At 47.5% G+C, this 26,669-nt stretch overlaps 1 protein-coding gene across 3 annotated transcripts; it reads left to right on the top strand.

The window, feature by feature from the left end:
- Nucleotides 1-10: 10 nt before the first annotated feature.
- On the top strand, nt 11-26,669 carry POFUT1 (protein O-fucosyltransferase 1). 3 transcript variants are annotated; one of them, XM_078057056.1, is made up of 8 exons: nt 15-252; nt 1,909-2,030; nt 6,468-6,650; nt 7,974-8,086; nt 8,375-8,413; nt 17,755-17,947; nt 19,725-19,967; nt 22,822-26,669. In XM_078057056.1, exons 1-8 carry the CDS (start codon nt 120-122, stop codon nt 23,008-23,010), a joined length of 1,215 nt encoding a protein of 404 aa, XP_077913182.1. In that variant the 5' UTR covers nt 15-119; the 3' UTR covers nt 23,011-26,669. The 3 variants fall into 3 exon arrangements, with proteins under 3 accessions (XP_035949102.1, XP_035949101.1, XP_077913182.1); XM_036093208.2 differs by lacking the exon at nt 8,375-8,413 and having other exon boundaries at nt 13-252; XM_036093209.2 differs by lacking the exons at nt 17,755-17,947; nt 19,725-19,967; nt 22,822-26,669 and having other exon boundaries at nt 11-252; nt 8,375-8,417.

The raw sequence follows: 26,669 nt of genomic DNA, 5'->3' as shown, positions 1-26,669 counted from the left end.
GCTAGAGCGGCCGGGGCGGCGCGCGGGCAGCGCGCGGGGACCGCCGGGAGCGGGGCGGACGCTCGCGTCCCTCTTCTCCCCGCCTCCGCACCGCGGCGCGCTCGGGCTCCGGAGCCGTCATGGGCGCCGCCGCGTGGGCGTCGTCCCCTTTGCCGCTGCGTGTGTCTCTCTTGCTGCTGATTCTGCCGCTCCCGGGGCTGCCCGCGGGCTCCTGGGACCCGGCGGGTTACCTGCTCTACTGCCCATGCATGGGTAAGGCCTCCCGAGCCTTCTGCTCGAATGGGGAAAGTGAGGCCCAGAGAGGAGAAGGCCCTCTTCTGAGGCGCCCAGAGATACCTTGACATGTCCAGGAGAGAACCCCAGCGCGGGGCATGGCCTGCTCCTCGCCTCTCTGCCTCAGTTGCAACGGCCCCGAGGGGCCTCTGTGTCCAACCTTCCATTTGGCAGATGAGTAAACTGAGACCAGGAGAGGTTATGTGTCTTGTGCAAGGTCTAAGCCAGCCCAGAGTTCAGTAAATGGAGTTAGCGGGGCAGGGCTTGATGTCACTGACTCAACGTTGGCTCTGGACGATTCTTTCATCGTTCAACAAATATTTATAGGACCCCTACTCTGTGCCCGGGACTGTTTTCTGTTCTGGGGATACAGCAGTGGTAAGACAGAAAATGCCATGCCTTTGTAGAACTTTCATTTTAGCTAGGACAGACAGACAATAAAAGATACACACAATAGACAAAAGATAACGGACAATAAAAGATAAAAAATGAGTAATTATACATAGTATCTTAGAAGAGGATGAACACTATGGGAAAATAAAATAGAGAAGAGTAATGGAGAATCTAAAAGCTGCAATTTAAATGGGATGGTGGATTGTCATTGTAAAAGTCATTCCTTCTTAAAACCCTCCAGACTCCAGACCCTGATGATTTGGCCCTCTGCCCATCATTACTACCACTCCCTTCTCCCCAGATCCTCCAGCTGTAGCCACTCTTATTCCCTCTCTGTTCCTCACACATTTTCAGGTTCTGAAACCTGTGCTATTCCCTCTGACTGGAAAACCTTCCTCTTCACTTCTGCCAGGTCAACTCCTTCCCATTCTTAGGTCTCAGCTTAAATGTCACCAGAAAGGGCCTTGATGACCTCAACACAAATAATCTCCACCTAACTGTTCTCTATCACCAAACTTTTTCCATTTCTTCCTTGAAATTTTCAGAATTTACCACTATATACTCGTTTACCACTATATACTTGTCTCTCTAGCTGGACTGTGAGTGCCTCGAAGGCAGAGACCTTATCTTTCTTGCTGAATCCTGTATTCCAGCACCAAATAGAGAGGCTGGGACATTGTGGCCTCTCAGTATTTGTGGAATGAATGAATGGATGTCATGCGGGGGCTAACGAAAAGAATCAGACAGGGTCCTTGCTCCTGAGGTATTCACAGGCTGAAGAAACAGCCAGTACAAAGGCCAGGAAGTGGGAAAGGACATTTGAGGAAAAGCGAGGAACCATAAATAGTTCCAATCCAAAGTGGGAGGCAGAGGAGGGGATTGAGTATAGCAGGGGGTTGATGAAAGGATTCCAGTGAATGAGGTGTTGGAGTTGCCCCTTCATGCACAGATGAATGGAGATAGAGGTGGAAGGGCACCCTTGGATGAAAGAAAACAGGAGCAAAGGCATGGGGTCAGGATGGGAGGTGGCAAGGAACCTAGAGCGACTGAGGCAGAAAGGTAGGACTTGAGGGCCTTGAGTGTTAGACTCACGAGTCCAGACTTGATCCTATGCTGCCAGCTCCCCTGGCTCTCCTTGGTGTCCTGGCCCTCCCCACCCCTGGCCCTGCATCCTTTCCAAATCCTGCATGCCCCATGCCCTCGGTGTCCCAGGCCTCACCTCAACCACCATATACCATCCAGGGCGCTTCGGGAACCAGGCTGATCACTTCTTGGGCTCCCTGGCTTTTGCAAAGCTGTTGAACCGCACCTTGGCTGTACCCCCTTGGATTGAGTACCAGCATCACAGGCCTCCCTTCACCAATGTGAGTACCTCCCCTTATCCATCGTACCCCAGTCCTGCTTACCTCCTCTTGACACCAAGTCCTTCTCTGGGCTTTACCTCCTGCTCCTCTGAGCCTTCCCCAGTCCCCACCCCAAACTGTCTTCCCTGGCTAACTGGCTAACACTTATCCAGTGCCTTCTGTCTGCCAGGCACTGTTCTGAGCACTGCATTAGGACTAGCTCTTTTCTCCCTCATCACATTCCTATGAGAAAATGGGCTTCAAGAGGTTAGGTAACTTCCTCAAGGTCACACAGCTTGTGAATAGTAGAGCTGGTACTCAAGCCCATGTCTGTCTGACTCCAGAGCCTATGATCTGAACCTAAAGCTCCATTTCCACCCCTGGTTGGTCCCACCCTCTGCTCATCCCATTAGTCAAAGGGTGATGGATGCTATTGTCAGTTTGAAGGAGAAACTGAGGCACAGTTAGTTAATATTGTGTTCAAGGCCACAAACCCAGGCAGTCTGGCTCCAGAGCTGTCTCACCCCATCATGGTGATACTCAACATCCTCTAATTCCTTGCTTTTTCTTTGTGTCTTCCTCTGATCCTATGTCTGTCTTTGTTCACACTGTATGCCCAGGGGCCTGGCAGTAGGAACTGAATTAATCTAATGAATTGACTCTAAAAGTTTTTAATAAACTTTAAAAAATTATATTTGTATGTACAAAATGTATATCATTCTTACAGCCTTTTCTCTGCATAGGTTTTTATTATTATTATTATTTTGCATGTCTATATTAAGAGAGGTTTTTATCAGTTAGAGGTTAAAAGCCAGAGGACCTGGGGTGCCTGGGTGGCGCATTTGGTTAAGCGTCTGCCTTCAGCTCAGGTCATGATCCCAGGGTCCTGGGATCGAGTCCCGTGTTGGGCTCCCTGCTCCGCGGGGGCCTGCTTCTCCCTCTCCCTCTGCCCGCCTGCCACTCCCCCTGCTTGTGCACTCTCTCTCTCTCTCTGTGTCAAATAAATAAATAAAATCTTAAAAAAAAAAAAAAGCCAACAGACCTGAGATCGTAGTTTGGCTTTACTACTTAACTAACCGTGTAGCCTGGACAGAGTACTTGATTTCTTTGTGCCTCAGTTTTCTCATCTTTAAAAGAGGCCGGTAGTAACAGTGATTACCTCCCATAATGAGTTAGTGATTGTAGCATGCCTTGAATATTGTATGCCTCTCTCTTAGAATCAATAGTTCATCAGTGAAAAGTGCTTAGGACATAGGAAGTCCTCAGTAACTGGGAGCCACTGATGTGCTGATTTTTTGCACTCACTGTTATAGTTTAGACATTGTCTGTTTGTCTCCCTCTGCCTTGTTTTCTTTCTCTCGCTTTGCCTTCTCAGCCAGGAATCTTTCTGAGTCTCTACTTTCTATGGGTTACTCAACCCATCCCATTAGGCTCCCCTTCCCCACTGGGACTGTTCTCACAGAGGCCACCAGGGACCTCAGAATTGCCAAATCTAGGGGTCATTTCTTAGTCTTCCAGCTATCCTCCTGGGTGGCACCTGGAACTGTGAGCCTCTCATCCCTATTCTCCTGTCTTTTAAGACATAGTCTGTTCCTGCTTTAGCCTGACTTCTCAGCATTTTTCTCTTTGTGCTGTATGGGGGGCTTCTCTCTCTCCACTCACTGTTTAAATGTTGGCGTGCCTTGGGGTGCCTGGGTGGCTCAGTCAGTTAAGCGTTCAACTCTTGATTTCGGCTCAGATCATGATCTCATGGTTGTGAGATTGAGCCCCGAGTTGGGCTCTGTGCTAGGCGTGGAGCCTGCTTAAGATTCTCTCTCTCAGAGCGCCTGGGTGGCTCTGCGTTTGGCTCAGGTCCTGATCCCAGGGTCCTGGGATTGAGCCCTGTGTCGGACTTCCTGCTCAGTGGGGAGCTTGCTTCTCCCTCTCCCTCTGCCTGTTCCTCCCCCTGCTTGTGCACACTCGTTCTCTCTCTCTCTCAAAAAAAAAAAAAAAGATTCTCTCTCTCTCTCTCTCCCTCTGCCCCTCCCACTACCCCCACCCTCTCCCGTGCATGCACGCTCTCTCTCTCTCAAAAAACTAAAATAAAATAAAAATAAAAAATAAATGTTGGTGTGTCTCCTCTTTCCGTTATTAGCTATGTGACCTCAGATGAGTTATCAAGAGTCTGTCTGCCTGGGTTTCTTCATAAGTAAACTGGAGATGGTTGTATTTCTACCTCTTAGAATTAGATGAGCAAGTCCATGAAATGGGATGAGTACAGCACCTGGCACTAAGTCAGCACTCAATAAATATTAGTTGCTATTATTACCATCATTTGCTTTGCTATAAATTTCTGTTGAGTCTTGTGGCTTTCACTATTCTCCACGTACCTCTCAATCTTATCTGTGGCCCAGACTCTCCTCTGATCATAAGCCTGTGTTTCTAATTCCTAAGCCCTTGAGTCTACTTGGATGTCCCAGAGATACCTCAAATTCAGAGACAGAGCTGAACTTGGCATCTTTCCCTCTCAAACCTGTGTCATTTCCTATATTCCCAGCCTTAGTTTATGTTACCTCCATTCACCTGCATACCAAGCCAGGAACCTAGAAGTCATCCTAAATGCCTCCTTTTACCCTCTACTCCACCTTCCTTTACCTCTCCTAAGCTGTCCATGCCCTCCATCTTCACTTGGACTTAATGCTCAAAAATACATGTTGAGTGAGTACTTGAACAAATAAAAGGACTGTTGTAGTAACCTCCTTATTCCTCTTCCTACCCTAATCTTACCATCCATATGTTCTCTCCTCTGCCACCAGAGTGATCTTTCTAAAAGGCAAATCTCTTATTACTTCTGTTCAAAATCCTTCAGCAAGGGGCACCTGAGTGGCACAGTTGGTTAAGCATCCGACTCTTGGTTTCAGCTCAGGTTGTGATCTCAGGTTATGAGATTGAGCCCCGTGTAAGGCTCTGTGCTCAACTTGGAGTCTGCTTGAGTTTCTTCCTCTGCCCTTCCCGCTCATGTTCTCTCTCTCTCTCTAAAAAGTAGATAAATAAATCTGGGACGCCTGTGGGTGGCTCAGTCGTTAAGCATCTGCCTTCGGCTCAGGTCATGATCTCAGGATCCTGGGATCGAGTCCCGCATTGCTTCTTCCTCTCCCACTCCCCCTGCTTGTGTTTCCTCTCTCGCTGTCTCTCTCTCTGTCAAATAAATAAATAAATACAGTCTTTAAAAAGTAAATAAATCTTCAAAAAAATAAAATCCTTCAGCAAGACCTTGTTGCTAATAGTTAAATATCCCAAATTGTTTGTTGAAATGCCAATGGCTCATGAAGGAAATCAGTTTGGGAAATTATATTCTCAATTCCCCATCCTCCAAAACTGGAGATTCAAAATACACATTAGCATACTGAGAAGTCCTATAGTAAAGAAATCAGCTTAACACAGCATTTCCCAGGTCTGTTTAACTCTGGAGCCTTTTGATTGCAGATTATCCCCATGAACTAGTGGAACATGCTTGGGAACCCTGACCTATAGATTAAAGTCTAAATTTTTATTCCATGGTGTTCTAAGAAATTTTTTTAAAATCTAGAAAACTATAGAGATTAATATAATCACCGTCCATGTACCCACCTCTAGAAGTGATCATTATTTAACATTTTCTCTTTGCTTCATCTTTCTTTTTTAAATAAAAGAAATATAATATTACAGATGAAGTTGTTGAAAGATAAAGTCTCCCGTGGCTCCCGAGGCTAGTCTCACTCCCTCCTCCCAGCCCCAGAGGCAGCCACTGTCGTGGACGTAATGTCTTCAGTGTGACTCCTTCTGAGGTCTTTCTTGTACTTCTGCTGTGGCACTGAGCATACCTGTACCCATCTCCCATGCAAAGTGGAAGAGCTTCTCTAGGGAAAATACAGAGAGGTGGAAGGAACATTTTAAATTCTAGTAGATGCTGCAAGATTACATTCTAAAGTAGTTGTTCCAGAATGTACATTTTGACTACCAGCCATATACAGCAGCCCCTATTTCCCCACTTCCCTTCCAACAATTAAAGTTAAGCTTTTAAATTTTTGCTGGTCTAATAAGTGAGAAGTGGCCTTGTAACTGTGACTTGCTTTTTTCTAGTTACTTGTGAGTTTGTACATCTTTTGAGTGTATTGGCTATGTGGGTTTTCTTTGCTGTGAGTTGTTCACTTCTGTCCTTTGCTCACATTTTCCCTTACATCATTTGTCTTTTTTCATCTAGATCAGCAAGTATTTCTGAACACAAAAGATGTTACTGTTTCTTCATTAGTTTGCAGATAAATTCTCCCAGTCTTTTTCTCTTCTAGCTTTGGTGTCCTTTTCCGAAAGTTTTTAATTGGCTTATAGTCTGAGCTGTCTGGGTCTTGGAGTGTATGGTTTTAATGAATGTCTTATTAAAAGAGCCACTAGGATACTGAGGAGGGATCTCTGCCTCTCCTTCTGCACCTTTTCCTGTAGCTCCATGTGTCCTACCAGAAGTACTTCAAGCTGGAGCCCCTCCAGGCCTACCATCGAGTTATCAGCCTGGAGAACTTCATGGAAAAGCTAGCACCCACTCACTGGCCCCCTGAGAGGCGGGTGGCATACTGCTTTGAGGTGGCAGCCCAGCGAAGCCCTGATAAGAAGACGTGCCCCATGAAGGTGGGTCTGGGGGACCCTTTCTGCCTGTTCCATGTCCTCTAGGCCCCTGAGACACTGTGACAACAATATGTGGGGAAAGGCACTAGAAGGGTTAGGGTAGAAAGATGGAGATTTAAGTCCCATTTCTGACGTCCGTCAGCAGTGTCACTTTGGGCAGAGGACCTTGATTCCTCTGAGCCTTTATCCCTGCTCTGTCTCACTCAATAATGTCACAGGGCCAGGTGCAGGAGTGCTTATAAACTGTAAAGTGCCACATGAGTAATAATAACTAATACTTTTTTTTTTTTCAGACCGAGAGAGAGAGTAGGGGGAGAGGCACAGGGAAAGGGAAGGGAGAGGGAATCTTAAGCAGGCTCCACTAGCCTGATGACTGGGGGCTCGATCTCACAACCCTGAGATCATGACCTGAGCCGAAATTGAGTCAGAGGCTTAGCCAACTGAGCCACCCAGGTGCCCCAAATAATATCTAATACTTCTATGGCACTTACTACAAGCCAGGTACCATAAGAGCTTTACACATATTAACCCACTTAATCTTCCAACTGCTCCATGAGGGAAGTACTATTAATATCCCCGTTTTATAGAGAGGACACTGAGTGCAATACAGAGTTTCGATATTTTGCCCAAGGTCACATAGCAAATAAGCTGGGATTCAACTCCAGGTAATTTGGCTCCATTATCCACCCTCTTATCTTGTATACATTCCTGCCTTTCAGCAGGTAAATAAGAAACAGTCATATTTCATCAGGAGAAATTTGTAATTTTCTGGCACTTTGGGAATAAGACAATTCCCAGTATGTCTTTCAGTGCTTATGCTAAAGTCTAGGGAGGGTAGTTGAAAGAGCCATGAAATTTGAGAAAGGAGGCTTGGCTTATAGCCACGACACTGCCCTTACTTGCTGTGTGACCTTGGACAAGGGTCTTACGCTGTCTGGGCCCTGGTTTCCATCTTGAAAATAAGGGCATTGTGTTAGCTGGTCTGAAAGTCTCTGAAAGCTCTAGTCCAAGATCTAAAGCCCAAGTTCAAGATCCACTTCCTTCCTCTACCCCCACTAGAGCTGCAGGGTCAGTGGGATGTGGCATGTCAGTGGGTAAGACTCCTTTAGACACTGTGGTGAACATCTGCTAGAAACCAGACTGGAGGCCGAGTTGCTCTCCTCAGTCCCCAGCTCAGGATTTACAAAGTGACATTCCTATTGGCCATCCTGTGAGGGGTTTCAACTTAAGTCTAGTCTACCAGGGTTCCCCCACCCACAGTTCCTTGGCCCCATACCCAGAGGGCTTTCCCTCCTCAGTAAGTCTTTGATCTCTCTCTTTCTGCAGGAAGGAAATCCCTTTGGCCCATTTTGGGATCAGTTTCATGTGAGTTTCAACAAGTCTGAACTTTTTTCAGGCATTTCCTTCAGCGCCTCCTACAAAGACCAGTGGATCCAGAGGTACTTGGAGGGGGCAGTGTTGCTGGGTTTGGGGGAGGGGCATGGGGCCCCTGAGAATGCAGCACCTTCCTGACCCTCTCCCCCCTGTACCACACCCTGACGTTTGAGACCAAAGGTGCGGCCCTTCTGTCTGTTGAACTTGGGATCCTGTGTGATCTGTTCCCATCTCAACGCCTGACACGGTGGGACGTTGACCTGCCACAAGGTTGAGCAAGAGTTTATCGGCCGATAAAGGATGTCATAAAAAGAGTATTGTGCAGTCACATGGGTCTTGATTTCCTCCTCTAGGCGTGAGAATCACTCCCCTGTTACCTTCCTCTTCACAAGGTGAGAATTGGAAGCAGCTTCTAGAGAAAAGCAACTTCAGGTGCAGACTGAGAAATGATGTCATCCTGATAATAATTGGATGTGCTTTATTAATTGCATTCCAGTAGGCCCTATTAAAAAAAAATAGGTTAGCAGGGCACAGGCACAGGCTGTGAAATATTTATAGGCGTCTGTCACGTAGGAGACATAGTGCTCAAAGGCCAGAGGTGATATATAAAAATGAGGAAGACCCAGCCTCAGCCTTCAGGGAGCCGCATACTAGTTATAATGATGCTAACAAACAGAGAGCACTTGCCTTGATGCTATAGCATGGCAAGAAGGAACGTGAGCTTAAAAGTCAGACTTGGGTTCAGGGCTGTGAGGAACATGTGAAGTCATACATGGTCATAGCCCTCGGCATTCTGTAGACCAAGGATGCACTGATGTAGAGAAAGGAGTCCGCGCTCAGGATCAGACAGACCTGGGCTCGGACTCAGCCCTGCCTCTTTCTCAGGAGCCCCTGAGCAGCCTCTCCAGCTCTCTGGCCTGAATATCCTCGTGGTTGAACGGAAGGAGCCCTGTGGCATCTGCCTCCGAGGGCATAGAGCGCATGGTTCATCGTAGGGGGCCAGCCAGTATTAGCGGTTAATATTATTATTCACATGCTTTATTTCATATAAAGAGAAACTTTGGGAAACTCTATGAAGTGGGTTTAATGATTGATTTTCATTTGGCAGATAAGGAAACAGCTCAGTGAAGTAAGATAGCTTGCCCAGGGTAACCCAGCTGTTGAGAGGGCAGCTGCAGGCCGAATGTAACTCTTTAATACATAATAAAGCTGCTATTTATTTAGTGCCTACTGCATGCCAAACACCGTTCTAAGTTTTCATTTCACTTCCTAAGTCTTCTAAGGTGATAACTCATTGGATCCTTCCACAAGTCTGTGCGACAGGAGTTAACTGTCTTCTGTGCTTTACACATAGGGAAGTTGAAGCAAAGAGGAGTGAAGTCTCTTGCCCAAGGTCACACAGCTTAAAGTGGCAAAGCTGGGATTTGAACCCAGGTAGTCTGATTCCAGAGCACCCATTCTTTTTTTTTTTTTTTAAAGAAGATTTTATTTATTTATTTATTTGACAGAGACACAGCGAGAGAGGGAACACAAGCAGGGGGAGTGGGAGAGGGAGAAGCAGGCCTCCCGCTGGGCGGGGAGCCCGATGTGGGGCTCGATCCCAGGACCCTGGGATCATGACCTGAGCCAAAGGCAGATGCTTAACAGCTGAGCCACCCAGGCGCTCCCAGAGCGCCCATTCTTAATCACCGTGGAGAATAGCTGTGCCTGTAACAGCTGCCAATTCCCATTTGGGATTTCTGAGCTAATTCAGGAGCTACTGAGGATACTCAGTCATGGCAGGTTCTACTCCTCCCTCGTGGTTGATCTCAGATAGGGTATTTCCATTTGATCACCTCCTTGTTTCCAGAAGATATAGTGCCACGAAGGACATAAACAGGTGATGTGTGGTTTTAGGGCCAAGACCTTATCTCAGTCAGCTCGGGCTGCTATAACAAAATAGCACAGCCTGGAGGCTAAAACAACACGCTTATTTCTCATGGTTCTGGAGGCTGGGAAGTCCAAGATCAGGGTGCTAGCATGGTTGGGTTCCAGTGATCTTTGCTTGCTACCTTTTTGCTGTGTCCTCACATGTTAGAGAGCAGGCTCACTTATAAGGCACTAATCTCATCATGGGGGCTCTATTCTTATGACCTCAACTAAACTTTATTGGCTCCCAAATGCCCTACCTCCTAATATCATCACATTGGGGGTTGGGACCTTAACTATGAATCAGAGAGGGCGGGAGGGGGGTGGGGTGGCGCACAAACATTCAGGCCATGAGAGACCTAAAGGAGCCATCCATGGAAAAAGCTGGAGAGAAAGGTAGTTCTTCATGGTGGGGACATGGAGCACAGAGGCTCTGAGGCAGGAACAGGCTTGGTGTGGTGGAGAGGCAGACAGCCAGTGTGGCTTCTTGGAGTGAGTGAGGAGGAGAATGGGGACTGTTCCATCGTTTGTTACTGAATAATAAACCAGTTTTGGAATGGTTCCCCAGCAGTGGGTAATTATTTCTCAGAGTTCTGTGGGTTGACAGGGGTCAGCGAGGCAGTTCTGGTTTTTGGTTTTCCATCTTTCTAGAATCCCAACTGTACAAAGTTTCAATCCATGTTAAACATCTAACTTCTTGCTATAAATATCCTTTAGAACCCACCACAGATTGGGTGGGAGATTTTTAAATTTTTAATAAAGAAGAGAATTACATTTGCTCATAATCCACCACCCCCTTCAAAAAACACTCTTAGCAGCTTGATGTATATACTTCCATCCTCCGGTACTTTTATACACACCTATATACCTACACAGGTTAGCTTAAAATGAAACTACTGTGTGTAGTTTGTGATCAAGTATTACTCAACTGCCTTTTCTGAGGAGGGATTGATATCATTATTTACCAGGTTAGTAAATATTGCTAGCAGGATCAGTTCTAAACATAAACAAACACGAGATTTCAAAAAATGGTTACGGGGATGTATATGTGTATTTGTGCCAATGGAGAGAGTGTGTGTGTGTGTGTGTGTGTGTGTGTGTTGTTTAGTTATTTTGTAACCATGTTTTTAAGTATACATTCAGTAGCATTAAGTACTTTGCCCTGTTGTATGCAGCCACCACCACCATCCATCTCCAGAACGTTTTCATCACCCCAGACAGAACCTCTGTACCCATTAAACAACTTCTCCCCATTCTTCCATGCCCCCCGCCCTATCCCTCTATTCAACTTTTCTGTCTCTGAATTTGCCTATTCTAGGTCTCTTATAAGTAGAATGATATGATATTAGTCTTTTTGTTTCTAGCTTATTTCACTTAACATAATGTCTTCAGGTCTCATCTGCGTTGTGGTATACATCAAAATTTTAGTCCTTTTTTTTTTTTTTTTTAAGATTTTATTTATTTAATTGATGGAGAGAAAGAGAGAGACACGTCGAGAGAGGGAACACAAGCAGGGGGAGTGGGAGAGGGAGAAGCAGGCTCCCACTGAGCAGGGAGCCCGATGTGGGGCTCGATCCCAGGACCCTGGGATCATGACCTGAGCCGAAGGCAGTCGCTTAACCAACTGAGCCACCCAGGCGCCCCAAAATTTTAGTCCTTTTAAGGCTGAATAGTTCATTATGTGCATGGATCACATTTTATCTGTTCATCTGTTGATGGACACTTGGGTTAGCCGGTCACTTCTTGCTTTTGGTCTCATGTGGTTGAAGTCAGCTGTCAGCTGGGGCTGGAGTCTGGAAGCCCGGCTGGGCTGCATGTCCAAGAGGGCTCGCTCATGGCTAGCCGGTAATGCAGGCTGTCATCGGGGAGCTCAGCTGGGGCAGTTGGCTGGTGTGAGTACACAGGGCCTCTCCATGTGGCTTGGACTTCTGATGGCATATCAGCCAAGTTCTGAGAGGATACAACCAGGGAGTGAATGTTTCAAGAGATGGGAAATAGAAGCTGCTGGCTCCTAAAGCCTGGGCCTGGTGACTGGGACAGTGTCACTTCTGCTTCATGCCGTTGGGAGGGGACACAGAGTCCACCTAACGAGAGGAGATTTGAAGAATTAATCTGCCAAAGAGGCAAGGAGCTTGGAGAAGAAGTGGGCAGGGGTCAGACTGCACAGGGCTTTGTAGGCCCTGGCAAAGCAGGCTGATAAGCAGCCTGAGTGCTTTGTAGGAGTGAGCTGGAGAGTGTATATATTCTGAACATTTTCTAAAATAGTGGACACTTGCTTGCTGTAGAAAGTTGTCCTTTGGGGGCGGGGTAGGGGTGTAGGGAGAATGGCATTGGAAAGGGTCAGGCTTTTCCCCGGCTCACTGTGTGATGAGGTAGATTGCTTCCCTTCTCTGGCCACCATTCCATCTGTAAAATGAAGGGGATGAGAAGGTCTGTGGTTTCTGTACTGTTCCTCAGAGTTCTTGAGAAGGGCCTCTAGTGCCATGAGGCTGGCAATGCAGGGCCAACCTGGAGGGACTCAGGTCCCTCCCACCACCACCTTTAACGAGTAATCCTCTTGTATATCAACTAAAAGCTTGGATGGCCACAGGTCTAGGTATACCAGGCTTAATTTAAGCCACATGTTACAGAAAACCCCAAATAACAGCAGATTAAGAAGATAGAAATGTATTGCTTTCTTAAGTAAGAGGAGTACTGAGGTATGCAACCCACCACTCGATGGCAGCTCCATCGTGTTGTCAGGACTCAGGCTGCCAACTCCGCCCAGCTGACCCAGTACCGGCTTTTATCCTCAGTGTCCCCTCACAGGGCTGATGAAGCTTTAGCCATTACAACCTTGCCTCAGGCAGCTGGAAGGAAAAAAGGGCAGAAGGGGGGCACAGCCTCACCTTTTTAAGGAACCTTTCTAGAAGTCCCGTATAGCCCTCTTGCATCTCATTGGCTAGTTCTTAGACACATGGCCATATCTTAGCTGCAAGAAGTACAGAGAAATCTCTTTATTTGGGGCTGCCATGTGTCCAGCTAATTCGAGGAGAAGGGGTAAGAGGTATTTCTTCCCCACTAGGTGATTTCTGAGAATCCTTCTAGCTCTGCTGCTTCTGAGTCTGTGAATACCCTGGCAGAGGTTTAATTCAACAGATATTTATTGCACATCAAATGTTGAAAGACCATGGACCATCATGCTGAACCATTCTCGTGGCGTGAAGGTAACAGGTATTTGGAACTCCTAGGAAATCCTGACTATCACCATCACCATCATTGTCCTATTGCATGAAACCCACTGCAACTTTTTAGAAATTCAACTTTATGTTTTAGAGACTTGGCCACGTTGACCGTGTTAGCTTCTCTCGAAGTTTTCCATTTTGCACGAATAAGCACAGCAGGGCTGCAGTGGGCACGCCCCTTTCTTCACACCCAACCCAAACACCTCGGTCTACAATCACCTCCCAACCCTCCAAGACCAGCTGCCACTCCCAAGCCTCGGCTCCTATGGGAGGGCTCCCTGTCCCACTTCTCCTTTGCTGCCGTTTGTACACTGACGTGCTCGACAGCCGTCTCCCCTGCTGCAGCGTCAGCCCACGAGGGTAGGGGCCTGGGCTATTCCGCTCCCCACAGTTCCCACACACACTGGCCCAGGGCTTGTGTCACAGAAGCTGACATCCTGGCTCTACATGACGTTTGTTTCATTATAATAATCTTACATGTACATGTATGTGAATCACAGATCGAGCCTTATTATGTGACAGGCAACGTTCTACTTGCTTTACGTGTATGAACTCATTTGGTTCTCACAAGAGCCCTGTGAGGTAAGCACTATTGTTATTCTCCTTTTACAGATGAGGAAATCGAGGCATAGAAAGCTTAAGTAACACGCCCATGGTCATGCAACCAGGAATTGGTGGAGCTGGGATTTGAATCCCAGGCAGTCTGCTCCAGAACCTGGTTTCTTAACTATGCACCTCACTCCCAGCTCCCCCAATGCCATCAGTGAGACCCTCAAAAGCGGAGTCTGTGCCCTCTGTTTCTGATCTGTAGTCCCTAGCACAGGCCTCAGCGCACAATGGGTACATCAATATTTTTAGAATGAATGATTGAAGGAATGAGGATTCAGGGGTCTTACCAGAAAAACCAGGCCAGGTTGTCAGGGGTTAGAGGAAGAAGAAGTGCATATGAGCTGAACACCTACTACCACCCGGCCCTCAGCCAAACTCCTTTCTGAAGTCACCTCCAAAGATTTCAAAAGTAGAAAGAGTTTGTGATCTCCCAGGCAGTGGAACACTAGGAGAAATCAGGAACTATGCGCTCTCTGACCTCTTGGAGAGAATCTGCAGCTGACCCTTGGTGAATTCTAGATTTGGAATGTCCATCCCCTCTCCCTAGATCTGGATCAGCACATGGCTGCCCCACTGGGACATCAGCTCTGACCTGATGAGCATCAAGAGGCCCAGACTGATGTGCTCATTTACTCCCAATGAGAGAGGAGAGTGTTGTTTGGAAAGAAAGGGAGTGCTAAGGGTGTTGTTTGGAAATAAAGCTTGACCAGCTCCATCTACCCCTGAGCGCCCTAGGTCCGGCCCTTAGCCTGGTCACTGTCCAGCTGAAAAAGGCATATTCTCTTGCTGCTGGGTGCAGTGAACCTCTGGGGTTCTTCCCCACCACCCCTCCACTACTGAGATTCCTCCACCCAGCTGGAGTTTTCTCTATGCACAGCATCCACTGATGCGCCCGGAGTACATATGTGGGACAGTAGATGAACACCATACTGAGTGCGAAGGATGTAGGGACATGAAGGAGGCAGGGCCTTGCTCTCAACGTCCCTGTCAGGAAGGACTACCTTTCTCTCCCACTCTTTGCAGGGATGGCTCCTCATCCTTCGGGTCTCAGTCTGGTCCCAGCCTTGCCAATTACATGTCACCTGTTTACGGCCTCTGAGGAAGGCTGCAGCCTGGGAGCACACTAACAATAAGGGCTGATGGTGGAGTAGGGGAGACGGCTGTCGAGCACGTCAGTGTGCAAACGGCAGCAAAGGAGAAGTGGGACAGGGAGCCCTCCCATAGGAGCCGAGGCTTGGGAGTGGCAGCTGGTCTTGGAGGGTTGGGAGGTGTTTGTAGACCGAGGTGTTTGGGTTGGGTGTGAAGAAAGGGGCGTGCCCACTGCAGCCCTGCTGTGCTTATTCGTGCAAAATGGAAAACTTCGAGAGAAGCTAACACGGTCAACGTGGCCAAGTCTCTAAAACATAAAGTTGAATTTCTAAAAAGTTGCAGTGGGTTTCATGCAATAGGACAATGATGGTGATGGTGATAGGATTTCTTAAGAGCTTTCTATGTGCCGAGTACTGTTCTAAATGCTTTGCTTATATTAATCCATTTAATCTTCTCAAGAGCCCTACGAGTCAGGAGCTATTATTAGCTCTATTATACAAATAAGGGAACTGCTGCACAGAACGGGTGAGTCACCTGCCCAAGTTAGTAGGGCGGCATAGTCAACATCAGCACAAGGCCGTCTGGCTCGACGGCCGCGACCTTTACCATTACATTGTGTGAAAAGCACACAGAATCACACCTTTATGCACAAATAGTAAAAGTGTAGTCATGCATAAAGCCACTGTATCTTCTGGGAAGAGGAAGTAAAGGAGGGAAAGATGACGGGATAGACCAGTGTCTCTTTTTAAAAAAAAATCTGAGGGGCGCCTGGGTGGCTCAGTCGTTGGGCGTCTGCCTTCGGCTCAGGTCATGATCCCAGGGTCCTGGGATCGAGTCCCGCATGGGGCTCCCTGCTCCGCGGGAAGCCTGCTTCTCCCTCTCCCGCTCCCCCTGCTTGTGTTCCCTCTCTCGCTGTCTCTCTCTCTCTCTGTCAAATAAATAAATAAAATCTTAAAAAAAAAAAAATAACAAATCTGAAACACAGTGAAGTATTAATATCTGCTAATTTAGGTCATGTGTATGTGGGTTGTAAAGTTATTTTCTTTATTTTCCTGTTATGCTTTGAAATATTTAATAACTTTTCATTGACATTTTTATTGAGGTAATTGTAGATTCACATGTTGTAAGAAATAATGCAAAGACAAGGAAGGAAGGAAGAAAGGAAGGAAAGAAAAGAAAAGAAAAAGGAGAATACAAAGAGGTCCCAGATACCCTTTACCCAGTTTCACTCATTGCTGGCATTTTGCAAAACTATAGTGCAGTATCACAACCAGGATGTTGACATTGATACAATCCACCCATCGTATTCAGATTGTCCTGGTTTTACTTGTACTCACTTCTGTATGCGCACATGTGTGTGTGTGTATTTAGGTCTGTTCGATTTTACACACATGTAGGTTGTAACCACCACCACAGTCAAAATACCCGAACAGTTCTAACTTCACAAGGATCCTCTGTGACCAGTATATGACTACACCCATGTCCTTAACCATGCATGTGTGCGCACGCACGCGCGTGCACACACACACACACACACACGGGCACACACACCCTAGCCCCTGACAACCACTAATCTCTTCTCCATTTCTGTTCTCTGCTCCGTTATGTCATTTCAAAAATGTTACATAAATGCAATCACAGTATGCAAGATTGAGGGCTTGGCTTCTCTCGTTCTGCATAGCTCCCTTGAGATCCATCCCACCTTGTCGCCTGTCTCGGTAGTTTGTTCCTTGCTATTGCTGTCGGATTCCGTGGTGGGATGCACCATGGTTTGGTTAGCTAATCACTTGGACAGTAGAGCTGTTTCCAGTTTGGGGCTGTTATGAACAAAGCTGCTCTAAACATTCGTATACTGGTTCGTGTGTGAATATAGGTTTTCATTTCTTTGGGATAAATGCCCAAGAGTATAATTGCTGGGGCATATGGTAACTGCATTCTAGTTTTACAAGAAACTGCCAAACTGTTTGCCAGAGTGGCCATGCCAATTTCAGAATTTTAAGAAAAGGCTTTTGGCTGACAGAGGGAAGGCAGTCCAGGTCGAGGCAAGAAGCATACAGAGATCTGGAGCTTGAAAGTGCATTCGAGTTGATGGAACTATCAGGATGTTTCGTGTTGCTAGGATGGACTCTGGATTTAGCTGAAGAGGGAGCATGGGTTCTCTCCTCACTCATTCAGTCAACAAATATTCACTGAGCTCTTACATGTGCCAGACACCGTCCTAGTCACATGGAGGCATGCCTTCAGAAGTCTGTGTCTAGTAGAAAAGACAGGGTGAAGTAATTACAAGGTGCGTTGTGTACAAGGAGGAAGGAGAGCCTTCAGGACGGTACGACGAGGGCATCCGTAGATGGCAGGTGCTTTTCACGAGGGCAGGGATCATGCTTGTCTTGTTCTCCCCTGGGCCCCAGCACGTAGTAGGCAATCAACAAATATATGTTAAATGTTGCACGAATGGCCTCACCCAGTGTACACATTGCCTGTGAGCCTGACCTGTCCACGGCCCTCTGGAAGCCGCTGCATGTCCCAGTCCCGCCATGTGGGTAAAAGGGCAGAGGCGCAGTCCAGACACCCCACCCCAGAGTGAATTACCACACCACAGACTGGAAGCCAGCATGACATACAAAAGGTTGGAATGCTCTACTGTAAATTTTTAATTATTAAGCAAGCAAAGAGGGTTGTAAAATCTGTGCGGCGGGACAGTATTGTATATTGTGCCTGTTGTCGCTGCCACGGTTCCTTATCAGCCTATTGGGGTTTCTCAGCCTCTCGTGCTTCTTGCATGTTAGTGGGGCCCCTTTGCAGGGTCTCTGGGGCATGGCGCAACACCATCCTTTGTCCTGTGGGGGAGGCGGCCAGGCTGTGTGTCCTCTGTCTAACTTCCCCTCATTCGGTCTCATGCCTAGATTTTCTCCAAAGGAACATCCAGTGCTTGCCCTGCCAGGGGCTCCGGCCCAGTTCCCTGTCCTGGAGGAACACAGGCCACTCCAGAAGTACATGGTATGGTCAGACGAGATGGTGAGGACGGGAGAGGCCCACATCCGCACCCACCTCATCCGGCCCTACGTGGGCATTCACCTGCGCATTGGCTCTGACTGGGTAATTTCTCCCTTCCTCTCAGGGCTGGCTTGGACATGTCCCTGATTAGGGCGCATGCCTGTGGATGTTGAACCCTGAACCCACTGCACCGAGTCCCAGCCAGGGCAGAGAGGTCTCACTCAGCCAAGTCCACGGGGCTGTGTTCCACGATCCTGCCTTAGACACATGAGAAATGTGGCTGCAAAGTGCTTGCTTGCCAGCGCTCATTTTAATAATAGCCATTTTTGTCCTTATTTTGCAGATGGTTAAATAAACATCAAGCTAGACTCCAAGTCAGGCAGCAAGCCAGAGAGAGACCCAGAGCCCAGGAGTCTTGTGGTCCAGCTAATTGTTTAGCCAGTAGACTCTTTGTTGAAAAACAGGCTCTGGAGATTGGGTGGGGCTCTCAAAACTGAAGATGTCATCCTCCAAATTTGGAGGCTGCTTAAATGTGCAGAAACCTCATCAGATTATCTTCTGTGTAAAAATAACAGGAGAAATGTAGACATCTCCTTAATTTACATAAGAGGATATATGTATGTATGTATGTTAGAAATGCTCATTGTTGAAGACTTGAAAAATACTGCAAAGGATAGAAATTAGATCAAAATTCACTCAGAGTCAATTGAGGAGGTACAGTTGACCCTTGAACAACATGGGTTTAAACCACATGGGCTCCCTAACATGCTGATGAGGTTTTACAGGGAGGTGTTGTATGTGGGTTTTCTTTTCCTTATGACTTTCTTAGTAACTTTTTCTTGTTTCTAGCTTCCTTTATTGTAAGAATACAATAGGCGATACATATAACATACAAAATATGTGTTTATCAACTGTTTATGTTATCAGTAAGGCTTTTGGTCTACAGTAGGCTATTAGTAGCTAAGTTTGGGGGAAGTCAAAAATTATATACGGGGTAGGGGATGGCGGCCCCTATGCCCTGTGTCGTTCAAGGGTCAACTATAGTCACACATTGACTCCCTTCCTGCCCTCCTTCCATAAAGAAAAGGAACCAGGCTCAGAATATCTTGTGAGTGGTTTTAGCCAAACCTTTAAGAAACAGTTTCCATCTATACATGCTTAGAACATAAAAAGACATAAGATGCTATTTTTCACAAAGCTAGCATAACACTAAACCAAACTCGGATAAGGTCAATTCAGAAGAGTAGAGCTCATTCTCACAAACATAAATGTACAGATCCTAAGTAGAATATCAGCAAGTAAACTCCAATAACATATTAAAGAGCATACGACACAAGTAAACCTTATCCCAGGAATGCAATGAAATTCACTATATTAGCACCCAAAGAGGAAAAATCATATAATCATCTCAATAGAGGCCAAGAAAGCATTTGATAAAAGCCGACACTCAGTCATGATTAAAAAAAAAAAAAACAAAAACCTCTTAACCAACTGGGAATTGAAAGGACCCACCTTAACTTGATAAAGGCTATCTCTCCGAAACCCACAGCAAACATGTACTTCATGGGAGCTACCAGAAGTGTTCCCACTGAAGTCAGAAATCAGATAAGGCTGCCCGTTATCACTACCACGGTTCAGAATTCTGCTGGAGGTCCCAGATAATCCAGTAAGACTAAGAAAAACATATTTTGTAAAAAGCCAGTATCCACTCTACAGAAACAGCCACTGTTACTGTCTTGATGCATTTCTCTCTTCCCTCAATACTTTTTTTTAAAAACATAGTTGAGCTTCTATATAGTCTTTTTCCACTTAGTGGCTCTTGTGTCTGGGGCCCCGGGCCAGCTGCTGTCTTTAACCCTGTCCCCCCACGACCCTGCAGAAGAATGCCTGTGCCATGCTGAAGGACGGGACTGCGGGCTCCCACTTCATGGCCTCCCCGCAGTGTGTGGGCTACAGCCGCAGCACGGCCGCCCCTCTCACCCTGACTATGTGCCTCCCTGACCTGAAGGAAATCAGACGGGCTGTGAAGCTCTGGGTGGACACGCTGAATGCCCAGTCAGTCTACATCGCCACGGATTCCGAGAGTTACGTGCCCGAGATCCAAGAGCTCTTCAAAGGGAAGGTGTGTATGGTCTCAGTGGGGGTGTAGGGGGAAGGAAATCCAAGAAAGCTCCAGGGTGGTCCCACCGCTCCCTCTACATGCTTCATGTCCTCCCAACACTTAGATGTCCACTTCTTTTTTTTTTTTTTTAAAGATTTTATTTATTTATTTGACAGAGCGAGAGAGCACAAGCAGGGGGAACAGTAGAGGGAGAGGGAGAAGCAGGCTCCCCGCCAAGCAGGGAGCCCGATGCGGGGCTTGATCCCAGGACCCTGAGATCATGACCTGAGCCGAAGGCAGACGCTTAACCATCTGAGCCACCCAGGCACCCCTAGATGTCCACTTCTGCTCCAGTTCCTATCCTTCCTTCAAACCCCAGCCCAAACATCTTGGCACATTCTCTCCAGATTTCCCTGCACTCTTGTAGCTTCCTACTGAAGCCATCACCACATTTTATCACATCTGCTCTGGAGGCACTGTCTAGTCTGCATGAGGCCAGAGACACGGCCCACTTCCCAAGAGTTGTGGCTCCTTAAAGGCAGAGTCCAAGGCTGACTCACTGTTCTGTTCCTCAGCATCTGGGGGCCTTGCCATCACCAATGTCCAGGATAGTGCCTAACACAGTAGATGCTCAGTAACTGTCGAATAAGGACGTAAAGAGTGGGCCCTCGGGAGAAATCCAGTGTAGCAGAGAGATTAAGGGCTTGGACTCTGGGGCCGGAGAATGTGAGCACTACTCACTGTGCTGTCTTGTGCAAGGTACTTTAGCTCTCTGTGCTTTTGTTGCCTCTTCTGTAAAGTGGGACTGAGAGCAGTCCTATCTCATTGGGCGGTAGTGCAGATCAGATATGAAGAAACAAACAGTTCCAGGACAAAACAAGTCCTCAATAATGTTAGCAGTCAGCAATAGTAGGAGTAGGTGATTGATGAATAAAGGGAAGGCTCTTTTGTGCTTAGTAAGTGCTTAAGGAAGTGGTGAATAGTAAATATTCAGTGTGTGAATAAAGAGTGGTTGTATTTGGTACTCTATCAGTGGAGAGTAGGTAATAAGTATGTATCGATAAAATGACTGAATTAATGGTAAGCATTCAGTAAGATTTCGTGGATGAATGAAAGCCCTAAATGCTTGCACAGACCTTAAAAGGTTGGCTTTCTAGCAGTGAGAACCCTTGGCTTTATGTGAGGGGCCCCGTTCTCCCTTTTACCCCAGACACGGGCTGGAAGCCCTGACGTGTAGAGAAGGTGCTGAAGCCGAGCATCCTGGCCTCCCTCCCACCCACCCACGCTAAAGAAGACCATCAGAGCCGGGAGCCCTTGGGACTCCTCTAACCCAACCCCTGTATTTTATAGCTGAGGAAACCAAGAAGGGATAGAATTTACCCAAGAGGTCTCAGAGCTAATTATAGTGGGCATGACACAGAGCGGGTAAGTTTCAGAGCGTGGGTGGAATTGCTCGGGGATTTTGGCCATGATTAAACTAGTATTATTTCTTTGCTACCGTCCACAGAGCAAGATGATGATTTTTGTTACATCAGAAATCTCTGTGTGACAGCAAAGCACTTTCAGCCCCAGCTCTGCCCACACCCCCACCTCTGTACTAAGTTGAAGCATTTGGAGAGTCCCAGGGAGTTTTTTTGTGAGTTTTTAGAGTTGATATATTTGTTACACCTTGAGCCTCTTGCCATTTTCTATTTCCTGTTCCTGTGCCACTGTTCTTGCCCTTCCCCACTCCTCAGCCCCTTTCTCATGGGCTCAGAGCCCACCCTTGCTCCTCATTTAAGCTGGGGCCCTGCTGAGCTGGGGATACTGATAAATAAGATGTGGTCTTGCCCTGTAAAGCTCCCAGTCTAGACTCAGGAAAAGAGACTTTGCACAGAACTCTAATATATGCTGCATGAGAGGTCCAGGAGCTCAAGTAGGGGCAGGGGCTCACTCATTCGCTTGTCCAGTCAATAGATGTTTATTGAGGCAGGCCCCAGCCAGCAGTGACCAGAAGGCTGCCGCAGCCCTGACCCCATCAGGTTCAGGAGACAGATATAAGTGTGTGCTGCAAAGTAAAGGAATGTGGTTTGGGAGAATGTAGAGCAAAGGACTCTGGCCTAGATCGGGGTCCACAGAGGTGAGACTGGAGCTGCAGAGTGAGGGTTAAGTAAGAACTAACCAGACAGGGTGCCTGGGTGGCTCAGTTGGTTGGGCGACTGCCTCCGGCTCAGGTCATGATCCTGGAGTCCCGGGATCAAGTCCCGCATCGGGCTCCCTGCTCAGCAGGGAGTCTGCTTCTCCCTCTGACCCTCCCCCCCCTCATGTTCTCTCTATCTCATTCTCTCTCTCAAATAAATAAATAAAATCTTTAAAAAAAAAAAAAAAAAGAACTAACCAGACAAAAAGATGAGCACCCCGAACAGAGGGAGTGCATGCAAAGGTCCTGAGGCAGGAGGGAGCCTGGTGGGTAGTGGCTGGAGCTCAAGGGGAGATGGGGAGAGGTGGAGAGGTGACTTGAACAGGGCTTTGTAGGCCCCATTCAAGATTTGTCATCTTTTTCTGAAGAGCAGTAGGGCACCATTTAAGAGTGTTCAGCTTAGGGTGCCTGGATGGCTCAGTTGGTTAAGTGTCTGCCTTTGGCTCAGGTCATGATCCCAGGGTCCTGACATCGAGCCCTGCTCAGCGGGGAGCCTGCTTCCCCCTCTCCCTCTGCTTCTCCACAGCCGCTGGGCAGTACTGCTGCCAGAATACCTGACCCCATGTCCTAATCCTGTCTGCCCCACCTTCTGTGTCTGTCACTTCCGCACGAGGGAAGAGAGCTGAGGGTATGGCTGCAGGCCTTGGCCGAACTGGTCACCACCCTGGTGAAAACGTTCTTCCCTTCCTCCTGCAGGTGAAGGTGGTGAGCCTGAAGCCTGAAGTGGCCCAGATCGACCTGTACATCCTTGGCCAAGCTGACCACTTCATTGGCAACTGTGTCTCCTCCTTCACTGCCTTCGTGAAGCGGGAACGGGACCTCCAGGGGAGGCTGTCCTCTTTCTTCGGCATGGACAAGCCCCCTCAGCTGCGGGATGAGTTCTGATCCTGGCTGGAGCACATCACCAGTCTGAGCTGGTCCCACTTGCCAGGCCTGGCAGCCAGCAGTGCTCCCAGCATGGATTCCCAAGAGTACAAGCTCCTCTGCTCCCCCGCCAGAGACAGAAACGCACCAGGGACTTCTGGAGGAGAAGGACTCCATCTCCCAGGGCACAGGGCTTTCAGGCTCCTGGAGCCGGAGCATCTCTGCTCCCTGTGTGCCTCCTGCTGTTTCTCCTGGGAATTTCGCACACTGGCAAAGCAGTCCAACCTCTGTCTTTTGGTCTGCCCTGCTCTGAGCAGCCTGGGGGGCTAATCTCTTCAGCGATTTTTTATAGAGAGAGAAACAGAGATTCTTATAGTTTTGATATGAGATCATGATTACCTGAGAACTCTCCCTCATTTTTAAAAATCAGTGAAGTTCATTAACGTAAATACCTAAAGTGACCTTGAATGAGGATGAGGCCAGGGGTGGAGTGGTTGTATTGACCCTTTTTCCAGATGACCCAAAGTAGCCCTTAGAGCAGGCCAGAGCCATCCCCACTGTCTGGCCAGAGCCATTGTCAGCCTGTCTTCCGAGGCCATTTCCAGGGTTTGGGGCATGAGCACTCATCTCTATTATAAACACTGTGCAAATGGAAGTTACTGATCAGGATGCTGTGCAGTGCCCTGCAGACACTGAGTGCTGCTCACAAAGCACATTCCAAGCAAGGAGCAAGTGCCATCAAGCCAGACCATCATGGTGTTGCTGTCAGAGTCTCCTAGTGGTTGGTGGCCTGCCACAAACCTGGCTCCATCGAGATCTTGGAGCACCAGGGCCCAGGGCTGGATGGCCTGGTGGCATCCTTCTGAAGGCTGCCCTCTCCCCTTTCATCTGTCTCCCAAGGGGCCTGGTTGTAGAATTTTGCCATTAAGTTGCTATCCAAGGCCTGTCCCTCGAGCCTCCCTCCTGGGGCTGGAGCCCTCAGGCCATATTCTCACCAGGGCATGTTTGCTAAGCCTCTGACCCAGAAGCCATCAGATTCCCAGTCTGCCCCTTTCCATCCAGTGGAATCTCTGCCAGCCCCATGAGGCTTAAGGTATTAAGTCGTGAGTTTCTCTGTCTCTCAGATGCTAGAGTTGTGATAATCCATGACTCCTAAGAGTCTGTGGTGTTTTGGCCTTGTGGTTCTAAAATTCATGTCTAACACCTGCTGTTCTCTTCCCCACCATGTGACTTCCCTTGGCCTTCAATCCTGGGAAGCTAGAGGAAACTGATGAGAGTCAGGCCCAGAGCTCCATGCAGGGCCTCCCCCTCGGATTACCTTTGGGAAGAAACACTGTCTCTGTCGAGGCAGACTGGGCCAGAGGTGGCAGAACGACAAGGATCTCAAACACTAAAGGTGGCATTTGCTGCTCAGAGCTGTCGCCCGACTTGAAGCAGAGAAACTAGAGAAAGGGCTTTTGTGTTTTCCCTTTTGGGAAAACTAAAATATTCTAAATTCTGGGTGGACTCTGAGAGATGGCTCGTCTGTCTGGACTTGTTCACAAGCTTCATTCAGAGGTATGGGAGCCTGAGCACCCCTGCCTCCGTGGGGCCGTTGGGAAGGTGTGGCTCATTGGCTGATTTTGTTGGCTGAATTCATTTGCTGATCACAGGCTCACACTAGGCACATGCTTTAGAGTCTGGGGCTCTAACGGGCCATCCAGACCACTTTGATTAGCATTGGCAGTGATAACAGCTGTGTTTCTGGACAAGAGGGTGCCGGGTTGTAGTCAGATTCAGTTGTGTTCCATAGGCAAGCACTTTGCTCCTCTTTGACCCAGTTGCCACTCTTAAATGGACCCAGTAGGGCACCATTTAAGAGTGTTCAGCTTAGGGTGCCTGGATGGCTCAGTTGGTTATAGGTGTTCACCTATAAAAATGATGATAAAACCGACAGGGTTGTTGAAAGGCTCCCATTAGATAAAACAGGCATAAGAGCACTTTGTAAACTAAAAAGAGCCAAAGGCACGTATATATATGGCTGTTGATTAATTTGATGGCCTCTTGTCGCACACCTACTCTGTGCCAGGCACTGTGCTTATTAAGTGCTTTATGGGACTTGAGACCTAACTCCAGCCCTGGGGAGTAGGAGCTGTTAATATCCTTCTCCTTATGCACAGGGAAAAACTAACGCTCAGAAAATTCTCATCATTTTGTCAAGGCCACATAGCTGGTGGTGTTAAGCCAGCATCTGCCCTCCCAAAGCCATTACCGTTAGCCACACGCCCTACTGCCACCACTTCCCAGGATGCACTTTACACGGGGTGTGGGTGTAGGCCTCGGGTGGGAGACCCATCACCCACTTTAGTTCCCACTGGGCTCCTGCTGTGTATGGGTCTGTCACTGCCAGGAGGTTTGGAGGAAGGAGAGATCACCCAGGAAGGAAAGCCCACATGAAACTCACAGTTCTTTTGAGTGTTTAGTCCACCATTCTTTCATTCAAATCACCTGCTGTGTGCCAGGCACTGTGCTAGGTATGAGGATTCAGCAGAGAATCAGACAGAAAGCCTTTGTTCTCAAGGGATTTGCATTGTATTAAGTATAGGACACAAGGAACAAACGCATCAGGGAGGGTATTGACTAACTGCTATGAAGAAAAATAAAGGGTATGGGGGAGTTGAGAGAGGGAGCAGTGCTGTTTTGGATGAGGAGTTCAGGTAAGACCTCTCTGAAGAGTCACCAGGAGGAAGGAGGGGGCCACTCATTCAGATACCTGGAGGCAGCACATTCCACGCAGAGGAAACAGCAGATGCAAAGGTCCTGAAGCTGGAGTGAGTGAGTGAAGCATGGCAAGGAAGCCAGCTTGGTTGGAGGAGCCAGAGCAAGGCAGGGAACAGAGCAGTCAAGGTCCTATATCCTGGAGGGTAGTGGTGGTAAAGTCAAGAGTTTTATTTGGAGAAATGGGAAGCCTTTGCAGAATTCTGAACGGAGGAGGGTCATGATCTGTTTATAGTTTGAAGGACCCCCCTAGCTGCCACATGGAAAAAAGATGGGAGGGGTAGAAGCAGGGAGACCAGTGCGGGGCTGATGCAGGGATGCAGGCCAGATGGTGGGGCTCAGGCAAAGGTCGTAGCGTTGAAGGTAGTGGGAAGTGGGCAGATTCTGGATATATAAAATTATTTTTAAAGTTCAAACTTTTTTATTTTTTTAAGATTTTATTTTTAAGTAATCTCTATACCCAACGTGGGGTTCAAACTACAACCCCGAGATCAAGAGTCAGATGTTCTGACTCAGCCAGCCAGGCACCCCATTAAATTTCTATCTTTTTTAAGGACAGGAGTCTTTGTATAGTTTTAATCATGCCACATATACAATTTAATGTCTTGTTTTTCACTTAATAGTATATCACATTTTCCATGTTGGTACATGGCCTGAATAAATGTTTTTAATGACAAAATTGCATTGAGGAGTGTCCCACAGTTTATTGTCCTATTAGGAGAACTTAGTATGTTCCCAATTATTCACTATTATTATTTGAATAATATTTTTATTTGCACTTTTTTTTCTGTATCTAACATGTTCATTAGGATAAATTCCCAGAAATGGATTTTAGATCAAAGACTTAAAAATTTTTATTATGGAAAAACTCAAATCTACATAAAATTTGTGAGTAATAAAGTGAACTCCCAATTTCAACAATC

The sequence above is a fragment of the Halichoerus grypus genome, chromosome 10 (genome assembly GCF_964656455.1).
Source record: "Halichoerus grypus chromosome 10, mHalGry1.hap1.1, whole genome shotgun sequence".
Lineage (NCBI taxonomy): Eukaryota > Metazoa > Chordata > Mammalia > Carnivora > Phocidae > Halichoerus > Halichoerus grypus.
The sequence above is the reverse complement of the archived record's forward strand: the minus strand, read 5'-3'. Positions and strand labels throughout refer to the sequence as shown.

What these genes read in the sequence shown, in the direction of transcription:
- POFUT1 (XM_078057056.1), top strand. Translation starts at nt 120, where the DNA reads ATGGGCGCCGCCGCGTGGGCGTCGTCCCCTTTGCCGCTGCGTGTGTCT. An exon ending in AGAAGACGTGCCCCATGAAG is followed by an intron (nt 6,651 to 7,973) that starts GTGGGTCTGGGG and finishes CTCTTTCTGCAG; the next exon opens with GAAGGAAATCCCTTTGGCCC. An exon ending in AAGAGCTCTTCAAAGGGAAG is followed by an intron (nt 19,968 to 22,821) that starts GTGTGTATGGTC and finishes TTCCTCCTGCAG; the next exon opens with GTGAAGGTGGTGAGCCTGAA.